The 16,591-nt window shown below is 41.1% G+C and overlaps 1 protein-coding gene across 9 annotated transcripts in view; it reads left to right on the forward strand.

The window, feature by feature from the left end:
- SLC8A1 (solute carrier family 8 member A1) overlaps positions 1-16,591 on the forward strand; it is a 411,488-nt gene that overhangs the window by 84,561 nt on the left and 310,336 nt on the right. For 6 of the 9 annotated variants that reach the window (XM_060026743.1, XM_060026748.1, XM_060026744.1 and 3 more), the window contains exon 2: positions 2,374-4,205. In XM_060026743.1, the coding sequence (XP_059882726.1) occupies positions 2,374-4,205 (1,832 nt within the window). Of the gene's footprint in view, positions 1-2,370; positions 4,206-16,591 lie in introns of those variants that run through there. The other 3 variants (XM_060026750.1, XM_060026751.1, XM_060026745.1) reach the window with 2 other exon arrangements.

A 16,591-nucleotide genomic window follows, 5' to 3' on the forward strand; every position in this document is an offset into this window, starting at 1 on the left:
CTGCTCCCTTCACTCACTGCCCTCTCAGCACGTTGGTTTCTTCGTGGTTCCCAGACTGTGCAGAGCACAATTCTCATCTGGGTCTTTGCGCTTATCTTGGAATTCTCTTCCTGCAACTATCCACAAAGCTTGGCCCCTTTCTTCCTTCAGGACTTTGCTCAAAGTCCTTTGCACCTGATCAGAGAGGCCTTCTTTAAACCATCCATTATAAAATCATGCATGCCATGTGTGTGCACACACTGACACACACACTAACACACTCACACACTGACACTCATAGACTTCCTGTCCTATTGAAATTGCTCCCTACCCCCCACCACTATAGCACTTTTTACCATCTGACATTTACATTTATTTGTTTGTTTCCTCCCCATTAGAATATAAGGTCCACAAAGATGGAGACTTTAAAAAAAATTCAGTGATGAATTCTCAGGACCTAGAAGAGAGCCTAGCATGCCCTTTTAAATTTGTCTGGGTGGCTCTCATTAATATGGGGAATAAATTGTGGCATAAGGGAGTTAGAACTGGGTCTGCCACTGCTCTTACAGGATGGTTCAATGTTACCTTGTTTTAAGGAGAAATCCTATAACCCACCCAAGCCCAGTAATGACTGAACAAGTAGACACACTGACCATGAACTTTTGCATATTTTGAAAATATGCTTCTTCTAGTTTTCGACCTTTTACTTAGAATGGAATTCCACCACCGCAGCCCTCCGCTGTGTCTTCTTTAGCATGGGAAAATGGTCAAAGCTTATCCCCCAACATTGATGAGCTAAAAACAAGGACTTTAGGTGATGGTGGGCTTGCGGAGGGTGTGCCAGAATGGGCTGGACCAGGGTGGAGGTTCTCCTGGGCCCAGGTGCAGTTTTCAGTATAAGCCATCAGCCTCAAACATAGGCCAGAGAGTCTAGGTGAATGTGGGCGTGACTCTCAGACAGCCTGAGGCTATGAGCGGGTCTAACTCAGCTCCACTTTTAACTTTGTGTCAGGCCACAGGGCTAAGCTCTGTCTCAGGACCCTTCTTATCCCCGTGTTACCCGATGTCATAACCATAACTGGATTTCCAGAACAGACCTACCCTGACTTGGAGCAGACCCTTCTTAGCTTCAGCGCCTGCCCCCACCACCTTCACCAGAGCCCTGGAATCAGAGGTGATACAAGGTCACTGAGAGGCACACAGCTTGGTAAGCAAGGCAGAGTGGTGGATGGAGCTGCCATGCACCTGAATTCCCCCGCCAGTGATGCTGTTGCCGTATCCCTAATTGCTTACTGCCCTTCATCACATGTATACGTTGTGGTCACTGTCATTTTGTCACATGAGCTAATTTAGATGGGATTATTGCCTTTGCATTTTTGGGTCACTTGAATCCTCTATAGAACTAATATGTATTTTAGAATGACCATGGCAAGTCTGACATCGACACAGAGAAGGAACATTTTATGGCTGGTAACGCTGATTTCACAGCCTGCCAAGCAAGAGTCTTACTTACACACTCCTAGACCTGGACCTGCTTATCTCCCCTTCCTGTGTGGGCAGCCTGCAGATTCTAGAGCGAGATCTGTACACAGATATGAAGAGCAGTGCTTGAGGAACCAGATGCCCGGCTGCTAATGCAACAGGAGACCCGGGCTTGCTGAAAATTAGGAGGAAATGTGCTCTCGTTAAAACGTGCTTTTAAAAACTGTACTTAATGTGTGGAAACATTGCCTTATAGCAGATTTTTTTTCCTCTCAAGTACAAATGCCATTGAGCTTTGATTGCAAGCAAGCTTGAAGATTTCTCTGCTGCCAAGAGCCATAGGACATGATTTCATGAAATGCAGTGAAAAGTTGTGCTCTAGAATTTAAGATCATCACCAAGCCTTGCGTTGGTAGGATTTTTAGAGTCTGAATTTCATAGCATCGCTCTTAACGAGGTGATTTTGGTGATGAAACAGTTTCTGGAAGGTGATTGTACTAACCACAGTTTAAAAGGAAATCTGCCTTAGCAACAAGGAGAAAATTATTCAATGTGTCAAAATTTTTTGTTTTTTCTCATTGGCTGTTAGCATGCATGCATGTGTATTCAACAAGGCAAGGATATAATTGAACATTTCATTCCAGTAAGTCAGCTGTGTACATTGCTCAGTGAATGGGGATTACATGTAGAAAATCCTCAAGTGGAGAGACTGGGCTGTAAACGTTACCAAGGATTGCTTAATCACAGATGGTTTCTTAGAATCATGATTCTCCGTAGACGTTGTGATAGTCAAATATAAACAAATCATTAGTAAAAGTAATAAAAATAAGTAATTAGTCATGCTTTGGATCTGGATCTAATGATGTGATTTTTTTTCCCCCCACCCTCCCCCTATCTTATTTTTCCCAGTAGGTTGGGACAGTTGGAACTCTGCCATTGTCCAACATGCTGCGATTCAGTCTCTCACCCACCTTTTCGATGGGATTTCATGTGTTAGTCATGGTGGCTCTCTTGTTTTCCCACGTGGATCATATAAGCGCTGAGACAGAAATGGAAGGAGAAGGCAATGAAACCGGCGAGTGTACTGGCTCCTATTACTGTAAGAAAGGGGTGATTTTACCCATTTGGGAGCCCCAAGACCCTTCCTTTGGGGACAAAATTGCTAGAGCGACTGTGTATTTTGTGGCCATGGTCTACATGTTTCTCGGAGTCTCTATCATTGCCGACCGATTCATGTCCTCTATAGAAGTCATCACGTCTCAAGAAAAAGAAATCACCATAAAGAAACCCAACGGAGAGACCACCAAGACAACTGTGAGGATCTGGAATGAGACGGTGTCCAACCTGACCTTGATGGCCCTGGGATCTTCCGCTCCAGAGATTCTCCTGTCAGTAATTGAGGTGTGTGGCCATAACTTCACTGCAGGAGACCTCGGTCCTAGCACCATTGTGGGGAGTGCCGCATTCAATATGTTCATCATTATTGCACTTTGTGTTTACGTCGTCCCAGATGGGGAGACGAGGAAGATTAAGCATTTGCGTGTGTTCTTTGTGACAGCAGCCTGGAGCATCTTTGCCTATACCTGGCTTTACATCATTTTGTCTGTCATCTCTCCTGGGGTCGTGGAGGTCTGGGAAGGTTTGCTTACTTTCTTCTTCTTTCCCATCTGTGTTGTGTTCGCTTGGGTGGCAGATAGGAGGCTTCTGTTTTACAAGTATGTCTACAAGAGGTACCGGGCTGGCAAGCAGAGGGGAATGATTATTGAACATGAAGGAGACAGGCCATCTTCCAAGACAGAAATTGAGATGGATGGGAAAGTGGTCAATTCCCACGTTGACAGTTTCTTAGATGGTGCCCTAGTTCTGGAAGTCGATGAGAGGGACCAAGATGATGAAGAAGCCAGGCGAGAAATGGCTAGGATTCTGAAGGAACTCAAGCAGAAGCATCCGGAGAAGGAAATAGAGCAATTGATAGAATTAGCCAACTACCAGGTCTTAAGTCAGCAGCAAAAAAGTCGAGCATTTTACCGAATTCAGGCTACCCGCCTGATGACCGGAGCAGGCAACATTTTAAAGAGGCATGCGGCTGACCAAGCCAGAAAGGCCGTCAGCATGCACGAGGTCAACACGGAAGTGGCTGAAAATGACCCCGTCAGTAAGATCTTCTTTGAACAAGGAACATACCAGTGTCTGGAGAACTGTGGTACGGTAGCCCTGACCATTATCCGCAGAGGTGGTGATTTGACCAACACTGTGTTTGTCGACTTCAGAACAGAGGATGGTACAGCCAATGCCGGGTCTGATTACGAATTTACCGAAGGAACTGTGGTCTTTAAGCCTGGTGAGACCCAGAAGGAAATCAGAGTTGGCATCATCGATGACGACATCTTTGAGGAAGATGAGAATTTCCTTGTGCATCTCAGCAACGTCAAAGTATCTTCTGAAGCCTCGGAAGATGGCATCCTGGAAGCCAATCATGTCTCTACCCTCGCTTGCCTGGGGTCTCCCTCCACTGCCACCGTGACTATTTTTGACGACGACCACGCAGGCATCTTTACTTTTGAGGAACCTGTGACTCACGTGAGTGAGAGCATTGGCATCATGGAGGTGAAAGTATTGAGAACATCTGGAGCACGCGGAAATGTTATTGTCCCCTATAAAACCATTGAAGGGACCGCCAGAGGTGGAGGAGAGGACTTTGAAGACACGTGTGGAGAGCTCGAGTTCCAGAACGATGAAATTGTGTAAGTTCTTTCTTTATACCTATGTGTGTGGTTGAGTTGCGTTTGTGGATGTGCGAATGTGTGCTTGTTTTTTAAAAACTAAATGGCAAAGAAAGAATGGAATAGTTACTATACAAGACGACTTTCAAAATATCGAAATATCCTAGCTTCTAGCTCCTATACCACTGATCAATATACTGTATACCCAGAGATCCTAATTTGATTTTATTTTTACTTTTGTACTTTCACAGTTTTTAAGTACATTTATAGTTTTTAAGTAGATTTATAGAATGAGTCTTCTGACAGAATTTATCCAAGCACTTACGATGGGTTGAAAAATTTGTATTCTATCTTGATCACGTAATATACACACAGAAAGGGAACATTGAAAACCTCACATTATGTCCTAACTTCATTACTGTGTACAAATTGGGAGAGCCCAAAAAAGAAACATCCTTGAAAAGAATTGCCTGGCTACCAGGGCTGGCTGAAATGATTTCTGCTGCTTTTATCTGACACTGTTTTTGTGATTATATAATGTTTCTGCTTAACTGCTAATGCTTAATTATGACTTAATGACCAATCCTGCCTTTTCAGTTTTATGCCAGTGGGGAAAGTCATTTAGCTCTTATTTAGTTCCAGTCTGATTTTACTTTACATGATTAAACAAACCCTTTTACCCTGCTGGTATAAGGATGGGGAGAGAAGTAGGATTCTGTCCAAGCATCCGAGTTGACAGGGAGCAGGTCAGAGAAAAAAAAGTGGGGAACAATTTGCTCTTCCTACTGGCACTTTACAGTGACATCTGCCAACACTGTAACACAGAATGGCGGGTTGTGCGATAATTATTCCAAAGACAGCTGCCGTTTAGAGAGCTTTTCCTCCTTCCTTGCCGAGGGCCAGGGGCATTGCACTTACCAAAAGCAAACCAGGAAATGTGACTCGATGAGCAGTATCCAGACTGGAAGGACGAAAGGAAACTATTTATAATATCTGCAGTGCAAAAATAGGACATTCCAGTGGATAATTATGTTGGTGGAATCATTGGCAACTTAGGAATTTCAGGAGAAACAATATAAAAATATAGTTTGTTCTCAAAATAGTTAACTCTTGTGTAAATGGCATGTGATATATCAAATGGGGTGCATTCTCTCCAAGATGAAATTTCTTCTACAAGAAGTGAAGGGAAAACTCTTTCTTGTTATGGATCATTTTTCCTCTGGTAGTTTCCAATGCCAGGTCCACACAGTCAGATCCAAGTGAAAGAGAGTTTGTCATCATGCAGCCTAGTTGAACTATGTAGACACAACTCGATTTATCTTTAAAAATGAATTTATATTTCATCCAATTCGTTACTCTTGAGAGATGACTTTCTCAAAAACCTAAAATACATAGATGGGACTATTGACGCCACTGAGCTTCATTAGATACTTAAAAAAATTTTTTTTGTTTGTTTAATGATGTGCATGAACCCAGAATTTATGATTCTTTCCAGAGCATCATAAAGAGATTCCTGGAAAAGCCTGGATTTAAAGTATATCTAAGTTTAAGAAGCCATTCACCAAGGTAGAAATAGGGTCCAGTCTGATCAGGGATGGAGATCGAGAGGCAATCAGGTTTACTGATTCATAGGTTTTAAGAACAAGACAGATTCCTAATCTTTGCCTCATATTTAGTGTAGAAGTCTCTTAAGTTTAGAAAATAAACATGTCTGTACCTATTCATTCATATTTTTATGTAAATGAGTTGAATTATTTCAACATGACCTCTTTTAAGATCAAAATCCATATTTGAGGAAAATACCTGTAAGTGGTAAGTGGTGTTTGTAGTCTCTAATAAAATGTATTCTCGGCAAAACATTTGAAAATTACAATGCAAAAACTCATTACATAGATATAATTAACAGTTAGCCCATGCTTTTGTATAAACTCAATCAGTGACAAATACTAAACCCATGCCAGCTGATCTTGACTTTCAACAGGGAATTCTGTCTAATGTTAACAGCTAATAAAATATAAATGAAGAATATGCTAATTTGATTTGTGATTTGGTAGGTGACATCCACAGATTTGAAGTGCTACTGATGTTTGTTCTTTAATGATGCTAGTTTAGTGGTAATAATTATTACAAAATGTTGTTTGGTTTTTCAGGGTCTAACGTGTTAGCTTGACTGTTCTGGAAAATGTTAAGTTTAATTAACTAGAGTAGATACAAATCAAATTTAATTACTTAGTTATAGCCCAGCAATCATGTCATTTGGGGAAGATTACGCAAAAGATCATGAGCATTTACTGTTATACATTTAAAATTCAAAGTTGGAAAACAAAGAATGTAGGTTGGAAAATTTACATAACATCTTGCTTAGCAAATCATTTTACTGGGAGTTTCTAGCCATAATTTGTTAAGCAATGGATCTGTCCAGAATTAATTTAGCTTTAAAGACTATTACATTTTCAAGTTTGATTGTAACTTCATTAACTCTAGCACATACGATATGCAAGACATCTCAACAAATATAGCTTTTGGATGCAAAATATTGGCATCACTTTTTTGGAAAAATACATAGAAAAGAAATTTTTAATAATATATAGATTTTATGGAATCATTATTATTATATTCCACGGAAAATAAGTACTTTGGTTTTGCTATTTATATTACTAGTATTCTTTTCTTGCTCTATGGAATCCCAAGGAGTAAAGACCTAGCTATATGAGATAGCAATTCAATTCTGAGAGTAGAACAAATATGTAATACGAGAAGGCAATCAGCTATTAAAAAAATGAAAAAAATATTACGAAAATTTGAAATGATCAGAGCAAGAATAATAATGTGTGTTTGGGGGAATCCAAAATGATGAAAAAAACTAGAGAATGTAGTATTAGACAAGAAAGACTGTTAGCACATATTACCTAGAATCCAACATATTCCAGATTTACTTTGTGGCAGAAGCATTTTATCTGTAACGTTTAGCCTATTAAAGTGACGGAAGCGTGATATTTTACACTGACATAAAGTTTTCCTGTGTAATGTAAGAAATTTGGGTGGAATAATTTTAGGGTTTTAATGGACTTCTGCTTTGGTGGGTTATCTTTCCAGTCTGGAATATTTCTCTCTTCTTAGAAGTGAACCACATGTAGTATCATCTGAAATCTAAACTATAACTACAAGAAATGTTTTTATAAATGTATATGTTTTCATGCATGCATAACTATTATAAAAAATAAGACAGGGTAAGAGCCAAAAAAAATGACAAGTTCTAATTCACTGCTGGCGGGAGCCTAAATTGATTATGTGCAGAAGGGTTGTTTACCATGTCAATCAGATTGCTGTGTTTGCTGTTGTAACCTCATTTTCCCACTGCTGATTAGAGTCTGGGGTTATGATATAGTTATGTAAAGAAGTTTTATCTTAGCACATGAGGAGATGTCATAGTTTAGACACACTGAAGTGTTTAAAGTATGGATTCTTTTCTGAGTCATCATTCAAGGCTATCACGTAGGGGGCTTTTTGTTTCTCTGGTTCAGGGTTAGAGAAGAATTTATATAACAATCGGTCTGCGCATACTTGCTAAGCTCCTGATCTGCGTTCAGCGCTGGGCTAATCATTATGAAGGAAACAGAAGAAATAGCCTCCAGATACTCTAAAATGGGAGCTAATGAGATAACATATTTTGTGAAGTACGAACATCATTACAAAGATAAGGTATAAGTGGTAGGAGAAGCCTTAATTTAGGGCAAAATATTTGCATTTGCTGGAAGCATAATTGGATAAAAAAATGTGATGTGCATTTTAAGATGGAATCATAACTTGGTAAACCTGAGTGTGTGGACATTTTCAATAAATAAGATGGTTCTCAATATTAGTGAAAGACTCAGGGACCATTCATTTTCTTTAGTGGGATTTTATTTTTTTAATTGAAGTATAGTTGATTTACAATGTTGTGTTGATTTCTGCTGTATAGCAAAGTGATTCAGTTATGCATATATATATGCATATATATGCATATATATGCATATATATTATGCATATATATATATACATTCTTGTTTATATTCTTTTTCATTATGGTTTATTCCAGGATATTGAATATAATTCCCTGTGCTACACAGTAGGACCTTGTTGCTTATCCATTCTGCATATACTGGTTTGCATCTGCTAACCCCAAACTCCCCCTCCATCCCTCCCCAACAACTCCCTCCCCCTTGGCAACCACGAGTCTGTTCGCTATGTCTGTGAATCTGTTTCAGTTTCGTAGATACGTTCATTCGTGTTATATTTTAGATTGCACATGTAAGTGATATTATATAGTAATTGTCTTTCTCTGACTTACTTCATTTAGTATCATAATCTCTAGGTCCATCCATGTTGCTGCAAATGGCATTATTTCATTTAATGGGATTTTAAGTCATTATGAGGGCATTTAACTTAATCTGAGTATATATCCCTTTAAGCCAATCACAGAAGACCAGTACTGCATGATTCTACTTATATGAGATATCTGAAATAGATAGGAGATATCACTCAGAGAAGCAAAGAGCAGAATTGTGGTTGCCGGCGGAAAGGGAAGGGAAAACGGGGAGTTGTTAACCAACGGGTATAAAGTTTCAGTAATGCAAAACGAATACGTTCTAGAAGTCTGCCGTACAGCATTGTACCTGTAGTTAACAATATTGTGCTGTACTCTTAAAAATCAGTTAAGAAGGTGGATCTCGTCAAATGTTTTTTACTACAGTAACGTAAAAATTAAAAATTGTTAAATGAAAAAATACCTGTTCTACTTAAAAAAAAAAAAGCGTATGTGCTCGCCCCTCTGTATCTCATTGCGTCTTAGAGTTTCTAAGCGAACTTCACAAGTTTCCTAGTAAAATGTTGCCAGTATTTTCTTTTGCACTTAGTGAATTAGTCCTTGGTCTCTAGAAATGCTTTTGACTTCCTTTAATCCTATAACAACTGGAGTAGCCCTTAACCCACTCTGCCTCCCCATTCCCTCCATCTTCTCGGTGATACCAGTGTACAACCATCATCTTGGTAGAACCCAGGCAGATGTCACATCAAATTGTGAAGTGGGAAAAGATTTTCTTTGGTTTTCCTTCCTGAGGTCACTGGTAACCCATGGAAGGAGATTTAAACGTGCTTAATTCTTTTGAATGGAGCCACCTTGAGGGTATAACACCTGTACTGGGGTTTTATTTGTTGTTAGCTGTTCTGTCCTTGTTAGCTGAGGTGTAGAAAATTGCCAATGGGTTACAATAGCTTGAGAACCATAGAGGTTTTCCTATAAGGTATCTTGGTCATGTTCTGGCATGGTTACTGAAATCTGCTCACTGGAGATTCATTCTTTGGGATAGGAAAGCTGTTAGGCCCCTGTTACATTGTAAATGCCATGCAACTCTTAAGGGTTATCCTTGCAACAGTAGAATAGAAGTGGCTCTGGGCCAGGTGGCAGGAAAGAAGGAAAGGACAGCCAAATGCAAGGTGGGTCCGTGGCACTAGAGATCTTTATCACTGGCTTGGGTGAGCGAGCTGAGGGGAGTCCTGTGGAAGGTGTCAATGGAACCAACCAGCAGCTAGTGGGGTTTTGCTGCCGGCTTCCCACAATGCCTTGCGCTTTCTGTCCTGGGAGTGGGGAAGTCCAGAAAGTCCTGGAAGGGAAAACAAGCAGTAAACAATATGGGCAGAATTAAAGGAAATCTCCTCCTTTGCTTCCTCTCCTGGCTTGACAGACTGCCTACGTAATACCAGATCTGTTTGCCAAAGGTTGAGCCTTCCAGAGCTCATTCTTTTTACAGGCCTATACAGCAGGCTTGTTGTAAAGCCAGGCGAAATAAACAATGCCTTTTCATTTCCTGCCTTTCTCCCCAGGACCCAGTGCTCTCCATGACATTTTCTTTCCCTCTTACAGTGTCTCTATAGGGTCAGATAGGGGAATAGGCATTATGTTCTCTGTGACAGTTGAAGATATGCAGGCAAGGGACAAAAACAACCAGAAGCAGAAATCAGGGAAGTTTCACTATGTCTGGTAACTCAGATATTAATGACAAACCTGGAATATTTTATTTCTAGATACAATTTTTAAAGCTTAGGTAAGAGAGATCCTGCGTGCTGGGTACCCTTGAAGCCCTGGGGTGACCCTTGAAACCAAGACCACCTGGCTTTTCCATGTTAGGCTTTCTGAGATAAAAGGTGGACTTAGGAGGAGCTCTCAACTTGGCTTCCATACCCAGGATTGGAGATCTACCTTTGTCCCCTACTAGCTTTGTAACTTCCAGCAAATTACTTGAGCTCTGAGTCAGTTTCCTCACCTGTAAAATGAGGACGATGGTGGTAAAGGTGGTAATGGTATTGGTAATTGTGGTGCTGGTGGTAGTGGTGATAATGGCAGTGATACTGGAGCTGGTGGTGATGGTGGTGGTAGTGGTGTATGTAGGTGATGGTGGTGGTGGTGATGATAATGATACTGGTGGTTGTGGTGGTGGTGGTATTGGAGGTTGTGGTTTTGGATATGGTGGTGGTGATGGTGGTGGTAATGGTGTAGGTGGTGATGATGGTGGTAGTGGTGGGGATGGTGGTGAAGGTGATAGTGGTGATGATAATGATACTGGTGGTTGTGGTGGTGGTGGTATTAGAGGTTGTGGTTTTGGATATGGTGGTGGTAGTGGTGCAGGTGGTGATGATGGTCGTGGTGGTGATAATGGTGGTGTTGGAGGTGGTGGTTTTGGATGTGATGGTAATTTGTGAAGCGACAGTGGTGGCGGAGATGGTACTAAGACATACTGAAAGCCAGGTTTCATGCTGTTTTCCTTACAATATTCATTTGATTTAATCCTCACAACTGTGTTAGTTAGGTGCTATTTTGCAGATGAAGAAATTGAGGCTTAGAGAGTAACTAACTTTCTTTGGGTCACACAGCTAATAGGGGAAGATCTAGAATTTAGCAGTAGGACTGCCTGACTGTAAAGGCTACGTTGCCTCCTCTGGGCTGTTCTCCTCTCCCCTCAAATGGCTTTCATAGGTGAGATGGGGACGAGCAAGCAGGTCATGGTGCTGTGACCCTGACTACATGTGGTCGTGCAGTTCCGAAGATGAGAAACTAGAACAGTCATGTATCTTTTCTGGAGTTCTTGAACAGCATTGCCCCCGACACTCCGTCAACCTAGAAGAGCCATGATGAACTGCGTTTGAGCAGCAAGAAAAACTCTAAATCCCTCCATGTACCTGACCTGCCCAAATTATTGTCTATTCTCTTCTCTCTCAGAGTATTTATTTCCTCTTTTCCTAAAGAGTAAAGAAACTCTATTAACAGCTTTCTGTCATTGCCTGCACTGGCTCTGTAACGTTTAACTTCTTCATATGGCCGAACAGTGAATGCAGCTTTTCTCCTTTCTTAAAATAGTAGTTTCTTGGTCTTTCCTTTTTGTATATTACAAGACAGTGTAAAGTAGTGATGACCCATCTACCAGAGGATGCTTGTTACCTTGCGTCAGCACTGCCACTAAGTTTAAGAAGTTATAATCTCTGACCCTGGAGGTCATTAACAGTAAGAATTCTTGGTTAGGAGGTTTTCCTAGAGGAAGGGACCCACATGGCAGTTCAAAGGATACAGACCTACCCACAGCAAATGGAATTTTCAGCAGCTTTTTCAAAAGTCCAATCCCAAGTCACTCTTGCTTTTGACCTACATTCTTTCTATGGCACAAGAACAGCAACAAAACCACTTCGAACTAGAGTCAGATGACTGTCCAAAGACAACCTGTATACACTTTATACAAACTCAGTATTCAGGTGTGTCTGTAACTCATTTGCTTTCAAGTAAAGTTTTATTTTATTTTTTAAACTTTTGCAGGAGAATTATTGGTCTGTTTGGAGTAAATTCACTGCCGATATGTTTATAAATATAACTAATTGTAACATTTAACATTAAGAAGCCCCCAACTTTTCCCTTTCAAAAGAGAACTTTCCTCTCTCACACACACACATTTATTATTTACCAAGATAAGGGTGGGAAAGCAAGATTAAGTCCTATTAACATAGAGTTTAATTTTTAGGGCACAATAAAACAAAAACAACTCCCAAAGGACAGCTTTCATCCTAGCACGTTAAACGTTGCAATCTTAACTTGACACTGTGTTTAAAACGAGCTATTCTGTTTAATTTGTAGGAAGAGAAGGGGAGAGAATAGAGAGGCGAGGGAGAAAGAGAGAGAGGTGGAGGCAGGGAGAGTAGGAAAAGGGTGGGAATGGACAGAGAGAGAGGGAAGAGGGAAGAAGGAAGGCGGGCAGAGGGACAGAGACAGAGGCAGAGAGTGTACAGCCCTGATTAGATTTCGGCTGTTACTAAAATGAAGCGAAGCCTGGAATTAGTTCAGATTCTTGCTCAAGCAAACAAACGAAAGGCATTTTAAGAGGAAGAAAAGAGACGTGGGATTCACTCAAACTGCTGCCTTATTAAAAATAGACAGCCACTTTGTCCTTGGAGTCAAATGTACACATGCTTGAGGAGCCGGAGGAAGCTGGTGGGATCCAGTAGGGCTGGTACCCACTCCACTTTATGAATACCCTCCTGTGTCCAGTCCCTTGTAAGATGCTGGGACAAGAGTGGTGACCAGGACACGGCCCCTGCCATGGAGAACTCACGTTCTACCTGAGGCGGTAGCTGTACAGATATCCAGTCCTACAGCAACGTGGTTGTAGCAGAGCCCATCGCCTCTCCGTGCCATCCTGCCTTCCTTGGCCCCATCCTCACAGTGCCTTTTGAGGGGGCTTTTGCCGCTGCTCTTTAGGCTGAGAAGGAAGGACGCTGAGCTGTCAGCAAGGCTGCGGGCAGAAGCAACCACGCCGTGTGCCTGCTCTTCCCCAGAAGAGAGCCACACTGCGCCTCCCGTTCCGCTCCCCCAGATGGCTCTTGTCACCATTTGGCTGCCCTCTCAGATAGAGACCAGAAGAGCAGAGACTGGGAACAATTCAATTCTGGTTCATTGTTCGTAGCCATCGTGAACTCAGAGGGATGTGAAGTAGGGAAAGGTGGCAACATTGGCTTTGAACCTGAGCAGCTGCCTGTCTTCAACTTTGTTTCCTAATCCTGTGCATTACGAGGGGAAGCGGATGTTACTCATGTCTGAGTCTTTCCTCTAAATGGTATGAATTTATTGAGCATAAACAACAAGGCTAATACAGACATTGAAGCCACCTAGCCAGGAATTCAATCAGCTGGGGCTTAATGCCTTCAGGGTCCCAGACTCAGGTAGCTCAGCATCGCAGAGTATCTGGACACGGCGTTGAAGGAGGATGGACAGATGACCAGGGCAAGAAAGTAAACTGCAGGGGTCCTTTCTGAGTTGTTCATAAGGAAAAAGAACTCTATATGGGTGAGTTCTGGCATGGTTTAAGTCGATGTGTTATAGGAAGTCATTCATCTGACCTACACAAAGTCTAATAGGATGGTAGACTATTAAGAGTGTTAATATAATACTAATACAATAAATACAAACACAAGTATAAATATAAAAGTAGATATAATAAAATAATAATATTAAGTCTTCATTTACCTGACAATATCTAGGGTTAAAATATCCTGCACAAATTAGTTGTTTGAATGACTGAAGCATATTGTATAGTTTGAATTCTTTTAGGAAAGGAACATCTTTCCTAATAGCCCATGACTTCCATAGCCATTGTGAACTATATTCTCTTAAACGGATGTGTTTTTATTTGGTTGTTAATTTAATCATCAGTTCTCACGTAGGAAATCCTTGGGATATTTTGAGGTGGATCTGGGTCTTTGGTCTTACAGTAAAGTTTTCCAGTCTTTAAGTCTACTGAGTTTTGAGTCCTTGTTTTATATATATATATATATACACACACACACACACACACACACACACACACACACACACACACACACACACACATATATATTTCCTTTTTTACAGTTAGGCTGTCAGTGTGCCTAACTCTGCTATGTTCATTTAAAATTTGTTGCTTCCCTAACTTGCACACAGAATGAGAGTGAATGGAAGGTATTCATTATGGACACAAAATGACAGTGGTCAGAAGTGAAGGTCTTAGCACTTTCCTTAGTCGATGGGGTCTTTGTGACCGTTGTCGTAGCTACCCAGAACCATCATCTGCGGTAGAATAATGATTGAGAGCAGTGATTGTGGGCCACACTAGCCGGGGCTTAAATCCTTGCTCTGTCACTCATCAACTGCATAGATTCATAAATTTTCAACCTCTCTGTGTTTCAGTTTCATCGTCTATAGAGTGAGGATAATAGAACCTATTTCAAAGGATTAAATCCAGCTAGCCCGTACCTGCAGTATAGTAAGGTCTCAGTAAATGTTAGGTGCTATCCTTGTAGCCTTCAGTTACTTTCCAGCTGGTTATTTATGGAATTCTAAGATAGGCTTGCTGGGAATTAGGCAGAGGGATTTCTTCTCTTCCTTTTCTTAAGACGCACACGCTACGGAGTTTTGGGACTGTGTGTGTGGTGCATGTGTGTGTACCTTGTGTGTGTGCACATGTGCTTGTGCTTAGGGGAGGGGAACTCAAGGCAGTTAGTTGTCTCTACAAGCCTAGTAAAAATGATAGCTACAGAAAATGATCAAAAGTATAAGATGCAGCCCAGAATATACCCTGTCAGTGAAATCATAATTTGGGTGGAGGGCGGGAGGGGAAGCAAGATAAAATATGGAGACCAGAGAACTAGGGCTAGTAGAGAACACAGGAGGGGTCAGAGATCAGACTTTTTCCTTTTACATAACACTATGCTATTTACAAGGTTCCTGTGTGTCTATTTCATCTTCACACCAATCCTTTGAGGCATTAGTGCATTTATTTTAGGGCAGAGAGAGTTCCACAGTGATGGATACATAGTAGGAGCTCAACAAATCATTTTGAAAAGATAGCAGAAAGAAAGGGGGAAGCAACAAAACGTTTACACGTGAGAAAATGTAAGTTCACAGAGTGAGAAGAATTTTAATAAATAGCAGAGCCCAAACAGGAAACCAAGTAGCATATTGACACCTCATTTGGTGTTCTTGACCTTACACCAAGTGGTTGGTTGTTGGGTCTAGTACTTACCCTACATCTCTTTCATATGCTATCAAGTCAAACTCTGGAGAAGCTGCCTAGCTGGGTACCCACTCTCATTCCCATTAAGTTTTCATGGCAATTCTTTCTTTCTTTTTTTTTTTTTTTTTTGCGGTACACGGGCCTCTCACTGTTGTGGCCTTTCCCGTTGCGGAGCACAGGCTCCGGACGCGCAGGCTCAGCGGTCATGGCTCACGGGCCCAGCCGCTCCACGGCATGTGGGATCTTCCCGGACCGGGGCACGAACCCGCGTCTCCTGCATCGGCAGGCGGACTCTCAACCACTGCGGCACCAGGGAAGCCCAATTATTTCTTTTATTATCCTTTTGAAGAGTATTTTAGCAAGATTCCACTTCGATTAAATTGTTTGGCCAAGGAGGGGAAAAGTGTTGCATTTTGATTCTTCGTGCTCTGCAGCTCCTTGCCTCAGGAGTATCTAGGATGATGATATAAATATGCCCGAGAAGTTTTTGTGAGATCAGTCGAGTTACTAGGAGTTAGAGGTGGGTGGCGGATTATGATTGGAATAATAAGAGTAATAATATGCTGTATTGAAGTAGTGGAATGTCCACTTCTGTTATGATTGCTGTGAAATGAAATTCCTCATGTGACAATGCCAGGATAGTATTCTTAGTCTTACCCCCAAAATACACAGGCCCTTGGACTTGGGTGATTCCTTTTACGTCAATGTTGATAATGCTGCCTTACAAGAAGCTGGTTACATTAGCAACTTACCCATGGATCTTCATCATGCCTGGCATGCTGCTTTTGTCCACATTATCTAAACTTATCTTTATTCCTTACCAATTCTGTTTCTTGCATCCATCCGTGTGTTAATCGACCAGTTAATTCAGCAGAAATGTATTAACTTCTTAACTGTGGCTTTTGTGCTTAATCTAGAGACTTGAAGACGATTGAGAGTCCCTTTTTTCCAAGCTTAAATTTTAATAGAAAAAAGAACAATTATAACACAATAATTCTAACATAGTGATATAATCATGATGATAGAGACAAAGTGCCTTGGGAGTTCAGTAACGCTTGGTCTGCAGTTGTACAAGATTAATTTTTCTTCTCTCCTGTCTTTTTCTTCTTCTTTTTAAAATAATAATCCCCAAACATATTTGTTACAAAGAGTTGAATCCTCTTGGTAATTGTGAAAAGTATGGTGAAACCTCATCTGAACTATCTGAAAATGAAAATCAGTTTTTTCACAATTACGACCATACACGATATTCACAGCACACTGACTGATTCCATGATGGAAAAGAATCCCTAAATAAGCATGATTTGTCTAAATTTGTATACGTGTTAGACAGATGGG

The sequence above is a fragment of the Delphinus delphis genome, chromosome 12 (assembly GCF_949987515.2).
Source record: "Delphinus delphis chromosome 12, mDelDel1.2, whole genome shotgun sequence".
Taxonomy (NCBI): Eukaryota; Metazoa; Chordata; class Mammalia; order Artiodactyla; family Delphinidae; genus Delphinus; species Delphinus delphis.